The 16,274-nt window shown below is 24.1% G+C and overlaps 1 protein-coding gene across 2 annotated transcripts in view; it reads right to left on the bottom strand.

Annotated features, from left to right (window-relative positions):
* LOC117167039 (tyrosine-protein phosphatase non-receptor type 23) overlaps positions 1 to 16,274 on the bottom strand; it is a 46,631-nt gene that overhangs the window by 21,368 nt on the left and 8,989 nt on the right. For both annotated transcript variants that reach the window (XM_033351605.1, XM_033351606.1), the window contains exons 5-7: positions 12,660 to 13,066; positions 7,700 to 8,047; positions 4,209 to 4,432 (exon numbers count right to left, since the gene is read on the bottom strand). In XM_033351605.1, coding sequence (XP_033207496.1) covers positions 4,209 to 4,432; positions 7,700 to 8,047; positions 12,660 to 13,066 — 979 coding nt within the window. The remainder of the gene's footprint in view (positions 1 to 4,208; positions 4,433 to 7,699; positions 8,048 to 12,659; positions 13,067 to 16,274) is intronic.

Genomic DNA, 16,274 nt, shown 5'->3' with positions numbered 1-16,274 from the left:
GTAACGTTCAAAATTTAGTTTTTAATATTTACTATAATTACTGATTTTAAATAGTCATATATTTCTAAATATTAATTAATTCTTATTTTTCTTAATTAAAAAGTTCAAATTGAATGGTTTAAAAATTTAACATCTTAGACTAAAATAATACGTGAAATTCAATAAAAGATTTTAATTAAGTATATATTATTTTGATGTTATTTGAAAATTGAAAATAGTTGATAAAGTTTCAATCGGGCGTTTACATTGTTTAACTAATAAGACTTTCCAATTGGAATAGTTTACATAATTTTTAACTATAGAAACTGGAAATTCTAAAATTTGCAAACAGATTTCAAATCGTCTTGTAAAATTAATTATTATTCACTTTTTTAATCTTAAAAAACATTTCAATTTTAAAAATCACTATTAATTTATATTGACAGTTGATCAACTAAAAATTTCTTTTATCTAAAATCGGCCATTTCAAACTCTTATCATTTTTAATGGCGTAAGTCTTTAAAAGTGTCTTTTAAAATTCTTTAAAATAAAATGTATACTTAATAATTTAAATCTAAAATAAAAAATTTGTTAAAGTGGAAGATTTTAGAAATACGCATTCTAAAATAAATTACATATATAATTGAAAAAGATCACAATTTTACTAATTATTTTAAAAACTATGGGAATCACAGTTAGACAGATTTTTGTCTATAAAATTTTTAAATAGTAAATACTCCTTGTATAAATTCTTGAAAATTTACTTTCAGTTCATTTTTACTTTAAAATATGTCCATTTAAGCTTATAATCTTTTGAAAATCACAATAAATGGAACAATGATTATTATTTTTTTTTAAGAAAAATATTTCTGTACAAAAATATGTTTTTTCACCTTACTAGATGTAAATTCTATCTAAATCCCTTTGTTTAAAAAAAAAACTGATTTTTAGTATCCAATAAATACTTTAAACTCCGCAAAAATAATCGTTGAAACACTTTTATGCTGAAATTAAAATAAATCTTTAAAATCGAACCTATTCTTTTTAGTTGGGATTTTTGTTACCAGGTGGCGTATCCGTGGATATACTTTGAAATCTTATAAAATCTCTTTAAATCCCTTCGAATCTTGGAAATTCTAATTAAATTTCTGACATCCTTTAAAATTGATAGTCCCTTAAAAATTCTAAAAATCAATAAAAATCCTTGATTTTACGTAAAACATTAGGAAATCTTACGAGATCCCTTAAAATCTTGGAAATCCCTTTACAATATATGAAAATCCAATTAAAGCTTTTAAAAACTATTCAAATTTCTAAGAATCCTTTAAAATCATTAGAAGTATTCGGAAACCCATTAAAATTTCGTTAAATATTTTGAAATCCTCTAAAATCTGTGGATATATGAGTAAGAATCTTTGTAAGTCTTAAGGTCTACATTAAATTAAAAGGAATAAAAACAGAAATGTTTAAATCTTATATATTTTTGAAGTTTTTGTGTGATACGATTTGGTATTTTTTAATTTAAATTGGTGACACACATAATTATTATTTTTAAATTTGACTCAACTATTGACATGCTGTTTGACTCCAAAATGGAATATTCTTGTTTTTTACAAGAAAATAAGCACAGATTCTCTGAAAAAGGCAAGAAGTGATAGCCGAAACGTCGAATATTAATAAAGGAACTTTCTAGTAAATTCGTTTTTTATTCCTTTTAATTTAATAAAGACCGTAAAGACCTACAAAAATCCTTACTCAAATTTCCATTCACGGTCGAAGAAAGGATTGACTCGATTTTTATCAAATCTTCTTGTTAATTTGTGGATATACTTTGGAATCTTATGAAATCTCTACAACAACCTTCGTATCTTAGAATTCCATTAAAATCTCATGATATGCTTCATAATTCGTGAAAATTTTGCAGTCTCACATGAGACCGTTTAAAATTCTTTGAAATCCCCTTACTTACTTTGAAATCTCTTAAAATTCCTTTGAACCCTTTAAAAAGTAAAAATCCTTGAAATTGTTTGAAATCTTAAAAATCCCATATAATAATTTAAAATCCGTGAAAATTCCTTAAATTTCTTAAAGTTCATTTCAATATTTCGATACTTACGAGATCCAGGGTAGCCGTTTTGATCGACGATAGAAATTCCCGGGGTTTTCCCGGTTCGCAAACATTTTTCAGGGTCAATAAAACTTAAAAAATTCGAATTTTAAAGCTAAACAATTTTCCATTTGAAGAAATAAAAAATAAACTACAAATTAAAGCACTCAAAATGTAACTCTTGAATTTTAAACTCTTAAAATTGAATTGAAAAGTTTTTTAATTCAAAAATTTTTTACTCAAATGTTAAAAAAAAATAAAAATATATAAAATGAAAGTACTTTTTATAAATTATGTAGAGTTCAAAAATTCAGATTCAATCAATGAACTCTAAAATTTTCAAAATTATATTTTACCCAATTTTAACCTAGAAACATTAAAAATTAAATTTTTTTAAAACTGAACACTTCTAAAATTATTTTCATCTTAAATAGTTTAAACACCCTTAAAAAATTTCTAAATTGTATTTCAAAATCTTGAGACATCTAAAAATTATTTTACAATTTTCAAATTTCAAATTATTTTTGAAATTTTTTCCCAACTTCTAAATATCTGTTAAAATGAATCGAATTTTTCCTACGATTTTTAGAAAATCCTGCAAATTAAAAAAAAAAATTCTTTAAAATTTTCCAGATTCTTTTTTGACAATTTTGGAAATCTTTTTAAATCTTTTTAAACATTCTCTTCAAATAATTTTTCAGAATGAAAAATCATTTTCAATTTTCATAGGAATCTCAAGAAAATGTTTTTTTATTCTTTTGAAGGCCTGCTTAAAAAGCTTCTAAATTTTTTTTTGAAATACGCAAAAATTTATATTTTCTTTTACATTTTCAATTTGTATACTTTTAAATATTTGGTTTTGATTATCCGTTTTAAATAAACAGTCAAATGTTGCTAAATATTAAATAATTCTCTATTGTCTTAATTAAAAAATTTAGAATTGATTGTGTTAAAAATGAAATATTTTAGACTGAAACAATATTTCAAATTTAATGAAATTCTTTAATTACGATTATACAATTATGAAATTATTTTTAAGTTGAAAATAGTTTATGAGGTTTCAACTTGACGTTTACATTGTTTTAATAACTAAGACTTTCTAATTGAAACAGTTCAATTTTTAACGTTAAAATCTGAAAGTTCTTACATTTTTAACGAATTCAGAATCTTTTTGTCGAATTAATTATTATTCAATTTTTAATACTTAAAGTACAAATCCATTTTGAAAATATTTTATTCACAGTTGATGAAATAAAAATGGTTCTTATCCAAAATTCTTAACTTCAAACGGTTTTATTTTGTTACTTGTTTAAGTCTTCAGGACTGCATTTTAAAATTCTTTGAATTAAAAATGTAAGCTTAAGAATAAAAATCTAAAATGTAAAATTTTGTAAGTAAAAGATTTTCGAATTAGATATTGTGAACTGAATGATATCATAATTAAAAATCTCTTAATAACCCTTATAATGCATTAAAATTCATTAATATTTTTTAAGAGCCATTAAAATTTCTCGGAATCGCTTAAAATCCTTTATAGTATTAGAAAATACTTTAAAATTTCGTTTAATATAATTTGCAATCTTTTAAAAATCCTTAATGAAATCCTTTGAAATCCCGTAAAATTATCGAAACCCCTTTAAATCTGTTAGAATCCGTTAAAATCGCTTGAAATCTCATAAAATCTCTTTAAATACTTTCAAATATTGGAAATTATATTAAAATACCCTGACATCGTTCAAAATTCGTAAAATATTTCGGTATTGTGTTAAGTCCTTCAAAATCCATTGAAATCCATTAATTCCTTGGGATCTCATGAAACCCCTAAAAAGCTTCGAAAACCTGTTTATATTCCGTTAAATGTTTCTAGTTCTTTCAAGTACCGTGTAGTTCTTTGAAATATCTTAAAACTTCGTTTACAGTGAAAACAATTAATATGTTTTTAGTATATTAAGTAAAAAATATATAATCGTACGTAAAAAGAGGATGGGTCATAAAAATCTGATGAATTTTTACAAAAAGGAGGAGGGGGCGCCTGAAAATTCCAAAATCATCCTTACATAATTAATGAAAGTTCACTTTCTAATCTCAAAAGGAAATTCTGGCTCAGTAGAATGAAATATACCTGATAAGTTCGCCTTGGGGGATGGAATATGCGCCATTAAACTTGACAATGGTTGAGAAAGTATCCTCAAATTGTTCAAGTGCAAATTCATTGCTCTATGGAGAGCCTGATTACTTTCGGATGCTTTAGCGTGAGCTTCCTCATACTTTTTTGCCTCTCTTGTCAAATCGGTGGCAACTATTGATGGTGGTCGTTTACCCATTGTTTCCTGGTACTGTTTTTCCCTATAGAATAATTTGTTATGTTTGAATTCTATTTAGTGATCTCTAGAAAAAAAGTATCCTTAAAAACTTTTAAGAACATTTTAAAAAATTGACATAAACGAAAATATAAAAACTATGGAAATAACAAATTTTTAAAGCAAACTTTGCTAACGTGTAAGTAGGTGTCCATAAATTCACACCAAAATAATGATAAATTTCCAGGGTCCTTACATACAGCTTTTCCAATTTCGATTTTCAACATAATAATTTAGAATTTTCGATTTAAAAATGGAAAGTATTTCCTGTACTTTTTTATTTTTTTATTCTTAAAAACACACACAATTTTGTTAATACTATCAATTTTGTAAAATCCTGGATATTAAATTTAATTAGATTAATTAATTAATTATACTTAATAGGACTAATTGGGAATGTTTAAACTGCGATGCGCCACCTGGTGACAAATATTCGAACCAGAATGAATAGACACGATTTTTAAGATTTATTATAATTTGTGCATAAAAGTATTTAGACAATTTTTTTGTGCAGTTTAAAATATTTATTCAATAATAAAAATAAGTCTTTATCGGAAACAAAGTATTTTAGATGGAATTTACATATTATACAGTGAAAAACCACACTTTTTGACAGAAATATTTCTCTAAAAAAACAATGGGGATTTTATCTAAAACTATTTGTTTTTAATAAATATTTGTTTTTAGTATTCAATCATTGTTTTATACTTCAAAAAGCAATCGTAAAAACACTTCTATGCAAAAATTAAAATACATGTTTTAAATTGTACCTACTCTTTCTAGTTCCATTTTTCGGCACCATGTGGCGAAATGGTAGAACACCATTCCCAATTCAGAGATTTTTTTGGGCAAGTTGCAATCAAAATAAGTGAGGAGCCTTAAAATTTAACTCCGACTTTAGATAGATCAATTTTTAAGCAAATAGTTGAATTTTCAATCAAAAAGATTAATTTTCTACTAAAACAGACGAATTTTCAACAAAATACATAAATTATCAATTAAATAGTTGAATTTCAAACTAAAAAAGATCAATTTTCAACCAAGTAGTTCAATTTTATAAAATAATAAAATAAATAATAAAATAATGAATCTTCAACTGGCATAAATGAATTTTTAGCAAAAATGTTTAACCTTCAACCAAGTACTTTTATTTTCAACCAAGAAGATGACTTATCAACTAAAATGATTAATTTTCTACCAAAAACACGATTTTTCAACAAAATACATGAATTTTCAACTAATAAACACCATTTTTTATGCAAAAGTTTGAATTTTTAATTGAAAAAGATCAGTTTTCAATCAAAAATGGAATATTTCAATTTTTAATTTAAAAAATTAATTTTCCACAAAATAAAACAGGATCAATTTTTAATAAAAGAGTTTAACTTTCAACCAAGTATGTATATTTATTTCCAACCAAAAACATGAATTTTACACTTAAATTATTAATATTTAACTGAAATACCCGAATTTTTTACCAAACAGATACATTAATTTTCTACCAAAAACACGATTTTTCAACAAATTACATGAATTTTCAACGAAATAGTTGAATTTGAACCAAAAAGATCAATTTTCAACAAAAAATTGATTATATGAATTTTCAATTAAAAATTATATATCTTCAACTGCAACAGTTGAATTTTCATTCCAGGAAATCAAGTTCTTTACAAATATACATTTTCAAACAAATACGTGAATTTTTAAATAAAAAAGATAAATTGTCAAACAAAAATTTAATAATAAAATTTTCAGTTCAAAAAATTAATGTTCATCCAAAGAGATAAAATTTTCAACTAAAATAATGATTCTTCAATGGCAATAGTTGAATTTTAAACGAAAAAGATTAATTTTAAACCAAACTGATAAATTTTCAGTAGAACAATTGAATAATTAACCTGAAAGATTAATGTTCAATGAAGAAGATTAATTTGTACCAAAAAAGATGAATTTTCAATTTAAAAAAATAATAATTTCTTTACCAACAACGAAAAAGATCAAAATTATAGTTTAATTGATGTTCAACCAGAGATGAAATTTTAAGTAAAATGATGGAATATTCATCTAGAAATTAAATTTTCAGCTGAAAAAATTAATTTTCAACAAAAAATACACGAATTTTCAACAAAAAAGCTCATTTTTCAACCAAAGAAATAAATTTTTATTTAAATGATGAATCTTCATAAAAAATGATTTTTTAACAAAAGAGTTCACCTTTCGACCAAGTAAATAAATTTCCATTCCAAAAAAGATTAATTCTGAACGAAAAATGTAGTAGTTGATATTTCAACCACAGTAGATTTTAATTTTTATTCAAAAACAATTTTATTCAATAAAAAAAGAAGAGTTTTCAACATAAGTTTAATTCTCAACTGAAAAAGATTTTTTAGTCGAGAGAAACAAAATGCAAATAAAACTGTTGAATTTTCAAGCAAAAATATGAATTTTCAATCAAGAAGATTAATATTAATAATATTAATATTAATAATATAGAGTTTTTTTTACAAAAGAAGAATCACTGTTATTTATTTTTATATTGCATTTTTAAACAAATTAATGTCTTTACAAGAATTTACCTGAAACTTCCAGATTTTTTAGGTATATAAAAAGCTGTGGTCTAAACCTGTTAACTGGCATTTTTTCGAAATTCATTTTTATGTATTTTCTGGAATATTTTTTATCTGCAGTTAATATCCCGCACTCGAAACGGCAAAATTCCTTTTAGTTTTTTAAAAATGGATTTTCGAAAATCGCGTTTTGCTATCTAGAGCATATTTCCACGGTATAAACCTGTCAACTGCTTATAGAGTCTTATGGGAAATCCGTGCTTATTCTCATATCAGCTCAGTCTACTCGTAGAATTTTTTCAATAAACTATTTTAAATTGTTGCAAGCACTCCTATGTTCGGCTTGCGATTCCAAACATTTTGACACATAAGTGCAGATAACAAGTCTAGACCGTTGGAACCTATCTAAATAACATATGAATAGCTTTCAATTGTCATATAACGTTCAATTTTGATTCAAATTTGATAAAATTAACGTGTATTATACAAAAACAACGATTTTCCTTCGCCGCGTAAAATTGCTGAAACGTGAGTTAACAGGTTTAGACCGCGGACCTTTCAAATGTATTTTAAAAAAATAGCCAAAAACTATCCTTGCTAAATAAATTATTAAAAAAAAAAAGAAAAAAAGTGTAGAACTTGAAAACCTATAATATAAATAAAAATATGAAAAATAATACACGCACCTCTGCTGCTCTTCTGATAAAATCGCATCGATTTCTTTTAGCATCGCCTCCACATTGTGGTAAGTATCCGACAATTTTGCCATCGTGTCTACTTGTTCTTGAATTGCGTTGGGTTTCGCATTTATTGCAGCACATCTTTCGGCCAATTCTTCAGGAAGAGGTAAAACTTCAGATTCTGAATTCACTGCATCTGGATCCCATAAGCCCAGATTTTCGAGTTTTAATGACACCAGATAAGTATTTAATATCTGATCACGCTCTTCGATTTTCGTACCAACGGAACGAAGTAACTTTGCTTTTTCTTCCGAGTAAAGTGAATTCGCCTCGTGCACTTTCATTGGAACCAGCCTGAAATTAGGTATGGTAATTTAATTTATGCAAATCGCGCGTTCACGCCCCTGTATTTTTATTTTCTAACATGAAGAATATAAAAATTTAAAAATCAATTTTAAAACCAATTTTTTTAAAATTATGCTCTAAATTTGTTAACAATAATTAATCATTTCGAATTGACGGCTGCTAAAATACAAAAAAAATTTTAAATTTTTGACAATTTAATCATAAAAAGGAATTAAACTGTATAATTTCTGAATCAAAGCCCTGCAAAGTAAAAATTTTTATTTTGAATTGAAGAATCATGAATCTGAAATGTGAAAAAGAATTCTACTCCAGAACTGTGCAAATGAAACGAATGCGAATTTCCTTTTAAACTAAAAAAATTTCAAGTCACCAAAAATTGTGAAATTATTACTTTTTTATAATCAAACCCTTTAAAATTTCAGTTATGTGTAGTAAGTTTGAATCACTTAAAAACTAATCATTTTTAAACTGCTAATTAAACTTTCCCAAATTCAATCAATTCAATTTTAGTTGCAAAATTAAAACCTATGAAAGGAAAAAAAATTCATTAATGGTTCAACATGTAAATTCAGAACTCTAAAATTATTCTAACCATTTTAAATTAACGAAATTATGTATTTATTTGTGTATCATTAATTTCAGTTACATAGTTTAATTTTCCTCTTCGTTTTTTTTAAACCTAATTTTTTATTTTCTAATGTCAAAGGTTTCTTTAGAACTATAATTCAAGCTTGATATTTTCCAATAAATTATTTTTAAATTGAAAACTATTTGTTAGTTTAAATATTCAACTAAGAATCGGAAATTTTAAGATATTACACTGAACATTAAAATAAATAATAAATAACAAGATTGCTGAAATATTTACATCTAAAATGATCAAATTCAGAACAAAATTGCAAAATTTTTAATTGAAAGCCTCCGAGAATTAATCTAAACATTAATTTAAGAAAAAACTTTAGTTTCAAGGCCTCAGATTAAATTGTTTTAGAAAAGCGCATTCAAAATCATAATTTGTCCAAATCTGTCTGTGATAATCGGACCTACTCTGAAAGTGGTAAATTACCAGAATTTTTTTTTACAGTAAGCTGTTAATATTTTGAAAGAAAGATATTTTTCATGAAAATATGAAGATTTATTATTTTTAAAGAATATAGATGGATTTTGAACCAAATAGCTGCACTTTCAATCAAAAAGATGAATTTTCAACGAAATATTTAAATTTTTATCATGGAAAGATAAATTGTCAACCAAAAATGGAATAGTTAAATATATAGTAAAAAAGTTCATTCTCAACCAAAAAAAATTTTTGTTAACAAATTAGTTAAATTTTCAACCAAAGTGATGATTTTTAAACTAAAATGAAAAATGTTCAATCAGAATAGTTTAATTTTAAACTAAAAGCATGAATTATCAAATAAAATGATAGTTCTTTAACTGAAATACATGAATTTTCAATAAAAAAGTTAGATTTTCTAGCAAGAAAATTAATTTTATACCATAAGAGACCAATTTTTAACCAAAAATAGTTCAATCTTCAGGCAAAGTGATGAATATTTAACTAGAATGATGGATCTTCAACTGGAATAGTTGACTTTTAAAAGAGATGAATTTTCAACTGAAATTATAAATATTTAACTGGATCAGTTGAATTTTCAACCAAAAACATGTATTTTCAACAAATAAAATTAATCTTCTACCAGAAAATACAAATTTTCAGCGAAATATAGATGAATTTTTAAGGAAAGTGATGAATCTTTAAAAGGAATATATGCATTTGCAACCAAAATGATGAATTTTCAAGCAAAAAGATGAATTTTCATCTAAACCGATTAATTTTTGGTCAAGAACATTACTTTTCTACATCACAGGATAAATTTTCAACCAGAAATAGAGTTGAATTTTCAGTTTAAAAAATTAATGTTAAACCAAACAAATTGAATTTTCAACAAAATAGTTACATTTTCAGCGAAAGTATGAATTTTCAGCAAAAAATATGAATTTTCAATGAAAAACAATAACTTTTTACCAAGAATATTACTTTTCTACCACAAAAGGCAAATTTGCCAACACAAGTAGAACAGTTAAATTTTTAGTTAAATAAATTAAGGTTAAACCAATAAAAAAATCTAATTTTCAACAAAATAGTTAAATTTTCAGGCAAAGTGATCAATTTTCAACTAGAATGATGAATCTTCAACAGAAATAGTTGAATTTTAAACCAAAAAAGGATGAATTTCCAAAGAAGAAGATTAATTTTCTACCAAAAAGACGATTTTTCAAGATAATACATGAATTTTTAACAAAATAGTTGAAATGTCAATTAAAAAAGATATTTTTTCATACAAATAGTTTAATTATGAACTAAAAAAGATCAATTAAAAAAATGGAATAGTTAAATTTTCAGTTAAATTTTCAACTAAAATGATGAATCTTTAACTGAAATAGTCAACTAAATCGATGGAATATTAAATTGAAATAGTTACATTTTCAGTTTAAGAAACCACTAATTTTCCATTTAAAAAATTAATTTTCCATAAAAAAATCATTTTCATACAAATTAGTCACATTTTCAAACAAAGTTATAAATTTTAAACTAAAACATAACTACACATAACAACAAATAATTTTGTAACCAAAAATGAAATAGTTAACAATTTTAGTTAAAAAAATTAATGTTCAAAAAGAGATGAATTTTTGTATTTTTTTGTATTTGTATTTGGTTAAAAATTTTTATTTTTTTTTATTTGAAGATTCATCCTTTTAGTTGAAACTTCTATTTTTTGTTAAGAAATAATTTCTTTCATTGAAAAAAAAAGATTTAAATGAAAATTCGTTTTGTTTTTTGATTTACTTTTCTTACTACCAACTGAAATATTATATTTTTGGTTTGAAAATTTTTTTCAAAATATGATTATTTTGTTGAGAAATAACTTTTTTGTTTACCAATTAATTGTCTTAACAGAAAATTTAATTCTTCTATTTTTGATTAAAAAATTATTTTTTTACATGAAAAAAAAATATTTAGTTTAAAATTTGTATTTTTTTTAGTGGAAATTTATTTTTCTGACATTTGAACTACTCGAATTGTGGTTTAAAATTGATTTTTTTTGCTGAAAATTCATGTACTTTATTAAAAATTATTCTTTTTTGGTAGAAAAATAATCTTTTGGTTAAACAAATTTTTCTTCTTAAAAATTGATTTTGTTGAAAATTAATTTTTGTTCCCCGCATTTATTAAAGTAACTGAAAATTAAATCTTAATCAACTTTTTTTCAACTAGAATGATAAATCTTCAACTAGTATAGCTGAAATTTCAGTAAAAATTCTGTGCCTATAACTGACATAGTTGAATTTTAAACCAAACAAAGATGAATTTCCAAAGAAGAAGATTAATTTTCTACCAAAAAGACGATTTTTCAACATAACACATGAATTTTCAACGAAATAGTTGAAATTTCTATAAAAAAAAGAGAATTTTTCATCCAAATAATTTAATTATGAACTGAAAAAGATCAATTAAAAAAATGGAATAGTTCAATTTTCAGTTAAAATGATCAATCTGCAACTAGATCAGTTAAATTTCAACTAAAATGATGAATCTTTAACTGAAATAGTCAACTTAAGGCAGTACTCTACTCTGAGGGCTTATAAAGGCTTAATAAATACACTCTTAAAATATATTAAAAAAATTTCATTTATTTTATGCACTTTTTATACATAAAAACGTCAGTCAGTCAACTCCTAAAAAAATCTGTAGTTTCGCGCTGTTGTAAAAATCTCGAGAACGGACGAAATAAAACAAAAAAATTAAACAGTTTTAGATTCACTATGACTCCAGCAACCGGCTGAACTAGAAGTATTAAAATTTTTTGATTTTAACTATATATTTTTTCAAAAAACTGAGAAAATAAACCCATTTTTTTGTTTTTGTTTTGTTTTTTCGCCGCTATTTTGTTATTTTTGCATGTATATCAGAAATCCTAGTTCAGCCGGTTGCCGGAGTCATACTGAATCTAAAATTTTTTAATTTTTTAATTTTAGTCCGCCCATTCTCGAGATTTTTACAACAGCGCTTTATTTTTTAGCGTTTCAAAGTAGAATACTGCCTTAAATGTTGGAATATTAAATTGAAATATTTACATTTTCAGTTTAAAAAAAACCAATATTTTCCATCTTAAAAAAATAATAATTTCATAAAAATCAGTTACATTTCCAAGCAAAGTTATAAATTTTGAACTAAAATGATGATTCTTCAATTTAATCATTTCAATTAAAAAGATTAATTTCTAACAAAAGAAGATGAACTTTCAACATAACAACAAATAATTTTGCAACCAAAAATGAAATAGTTCAAAATTGTAGTTAAAAAAATTAAGGTTCAGAGATGATTTTTAAGTAAAATGATGAAATGTACTTCCGGAAAAGTTACATATTCAGTTCAAAAAATAAATAAATAAAAAATTTGAAAAAATATTGATATTTGATTTTATATTATACTTTTTTAATTAGCAATCTCTCGAAAAAATTTCCTGATATTTCCAAGTTTTTAAAGAAAATTCCAGGTTTTCCAGGTGAGAAGAGACCCTATATTACTCACCTAGCGAATATATCTGTACCGGAAACCTCGGGGTCGTTCACATTGAAGGAAATTCCTTTAACCAAAGAAGCACCCTTAACAGTCGGAAGAACATCTTTTTCCGGTACTTCCTCATGATAAATGAACTCGTTCTCGTTTTTTGCAGCTTTTCTTTTACCTTCGATCACGTCGTTCGTGAATGTAAGTGCATCTTCGATAGCTTCTTTTTCATCTGCAGCACCCGTTATTCCCTTTATACCTTTGGCGCTTGTGTATAGCGTACGAACTTCATTTAAAGATGTCAAAGACGCGTTATAAAATGCCACCCTTTCTCCCATTTTTCGCTGTTCTTCAGCAGCGAGTCCTTGATAAAGTTGTGTAACGGACAAGTGATATGCTCTTTTAAATTTCACATACCTCTTCCAGATCTAACGGAGGTTGCAAAATAATTTTTTAAATTCATTTTGTCATAATCAGAAACAAGTGTAAAGCAGGGCCTAAAATGTTTTGAAATTTTAACTTCATATCTTTTTTATTTCTACTCCCCTCCCCCCCCTTCTACTTACAAGAAGATAAGAAAATATTTTTCAAACTGCTTCGATAATAGGTTTCACAAACCAAAATGCTCTAAAAAAAAGAGGAAATAAGAAAAACTTTTCACAAAAATAGACGAAGAAACTCTTAAATAATATTAATTTTGGTACTAAATATATTAAATTCAAATTAAAACGCTTTAAATTATTAATACATCAAGCAAAAATATAGCGTTTCCACAAAATGTAACAAATTTTAACTAAAATTTTTAATTTTCAGTCAATAACATTACTTTTCTATAAAAAAAGATGAAATTTCAACCAAATGCATGAATCTTCAACCAAATATGTAAAATGTAAGTTAAAGAAGACGCCAAAAACCGAATAGTTCAATTTTCAAATCGAAAAATTAATTTTCAAGAAAATAAAACAAAGGAAACACGAATCTTCAACAAAACAGTTAAATTTTTGAACAGATAAGATAAATTTGTCACAAAAATGTCGAGTCTTCAACCAAAAAATGTAATAATTGATATTTCAACCCAAAAACATTTTAACATTGAATCAAAACATTTGAATTTAATAAAAAAAATTCTACAAAAAAGATTTTTCAGTCAAGAAAGAAAAAAATGTCAAAAAAGACGAAGTTCTTAGAGGAAATTTGAATTTTCGACAATATCATTGTTGAACCAAGAAAGATGAACATTCAACGAAAAGAATGACTTTTCTACCAAATGATGAATTTTCAAAACAAAAGGACGAATTTTTTATCCTAAAGAAGACGAATTTTAAAAAACCAGTTAAATTTTATAAAAAATAATTAAATTCCTAGCAAACAAAGTTTAAGTTTCAACGAAAAGAGATGAATTTTTAAGTAAAAATAAAGAATTTTCTACAGAATAGTTGATTTTTCAATCTAAAAATATGAATTTTCCTAAAAGAATTTGAATTTTCTAAAAAAAAATACTAGTTTTTAAACTCAAAATACGACTTTTCTCGAAAAAAAAGTTGAAATTTCAACCAAAAACAGGTTTAAATCAATAACGAAAAAAAATACATAAACAATGTTGAATTTTCGAGCCCAAAAAACAAATTTTCTACAAAACAATTCATTTTTAAACCCAAAAATCTAAATTTTTACCGACTAATTTCATTTTTATTTAAATAGTTGAATTTTCTACCAAAATAATTTAGTGTTAATACTAAGAAGGTGAATTATCAACAATATTATTGATTTTTCGACAAGATGGATATTTTTTAACAAAAATGTCAATTTTTTAAAAAAAAAGTAACTAAATTTTCAATAAAATAATAACAATTTTAGCAAAAAAAGATGAGCTTTCTACAAAGAGAGATTAATTGTTAAACCAAAAAGACTTATTTTTCTCGAAAAAAGTTAAATTTTCAACCTAGAAAGTTTTTTCAGCCATCAATAGAAAAAATATTTCATACAAAATATTGAATTTTTGTTAAAATAATTAAAATTTCAGTAAAATAATAAAACTTATTTACCAAAAAAAAAAAATAAAGTTTCTACCAAAGGAGATTCATTTTTAAAACAAAGACTAATTTTCACTAAAAAAGGTAAATTTTCCACCAAGAAAGACTTTTCAGCCATCGCTGAAAAAAATTCATGAAAAATGTTGAATTTTTAAGAAAAAAAGATGAGTTTTCTGCAAAAATATTTGGATTCAACTTTATATAGATAAATTTTTAACAAAATAGTTGATTTTTCAACCAAAAAAAGAGTAATTTTCTACAAAAAAAATGCTATTTTTCAACAAAATATCTAAATTCTTAACCAAATAGTTCAATTTTCAATCCAAAAGGTGAATTTTGAACTAAAATGATGAATTTTTTAGTCAAATATTTAAATTTTCAAACAAGAAGATTAATTTTCTAACAAAAAGACGACTTTTCGACAAATTACATTAATTTTTAACAGAAAAAGATAAATTGTCAACCAAAAATTCAATAGTTAAACTTGCAGTGAAAAGAAAAAATTTTCAACCAAATTTGCAGCCAGAATTGAATTGACCAAAATGATGAACTTTCAACTAAAGTGAGGAATTCTTAACTAGAATAATTATATTTTCAACCAAGAAGATTACATTCTACAACAAAAACCGAATCATCAAATAAAAAACATCATTTTTCCACAAAAAAATAATATTAAATTTTTTAGTTAAAAAATTAAAGTTCAACCAAACAAATGAAATTTTAACTAAAATTTTGGAATGCTTATCTGGCACAGTTAAATATTAAGTGACAAAAATTAATTTTAAACCAAAAGAGAAACTAATTTTCAACCAAATAGTTAAACAAAGAAATATAAAGCTACTATTAAAAATGTTTTCTTTGATGTTAAATTTCTGTTAAAATTGTTACTGAATTTTTTATTGTTGGACATTCCTTTTAAAATTGAAATATTTGGTTAAAAATTCATGTCCTCTGTTAAAAATTCATCTATTTTGTTATTATTTTATTTATAATTAATTGTTTTAACTGAAAATGCAACTGTTCCATTATTTATCGAAAAATTATCTTTTTGATAGAAATTTAATCTTCTTAGTTGAAAATTATACTATTAAGTTGAAAATTAATTTTTTACTGAAAATTTAACTATTGTATTTTTAGTTGGAAATTTATCTGTTTTCGGTGAAAATTTAACTATTCGTTGAAAATCTGTATTTGTTTTGGCAAAAGAGTACTCTCATTATTTGAAATTTCATCTTTTTGATTAAATTAATTTCTTTGGTTGAAAATTTATGTTTTTAGTTTAAAATTCTTGTATTTGGTTAAAAGTTAATTTTTTTAGTTGAATATTCATCCTTTTAGTCAAAAATGTATCTGTTTAGTAGAAAATGTAACTTTTTTTTATTTTTTGTTAAAAGTTAATTGCTTTCGTAAAAAAATAGTTGAAAATTCATTTTTTCCGAATTTTTTGTCCTAACTGAAAATTTAATTCTTCTATTTTTGGTTAAAAAATCATTTTTTTAAAGAAACATTTGTTGCTGACATTTGAACTATTCTAATTTTGTTTGAAACTTTTTTCTTTTAGCTGAAATTCACGTTATTTGTTGAAAATGAGTTTTTTTTCATA

This window comes from Belonocnema kinseyi, chromosome 2 (assembly GCF_010883055.1).
Source record: "Belonocnema kinseyi isolate 2016_QV_RU_SX_M_011 chromosome 2, B_treatae_v1, whole genome shotgun sequence".
In the NCBI taxonomy this organism is placed as follows: Eukaryota; Metazoa; Arthropoda; class Insecta; order Hymenoptera; family Cynipidae; genus Belonocnema; species Belonocnema kinseyi.
Note: the sequence above shows the minus strand (reverse complement) of the source record. Positions and strands in the feature narration are given on the sequence as shown.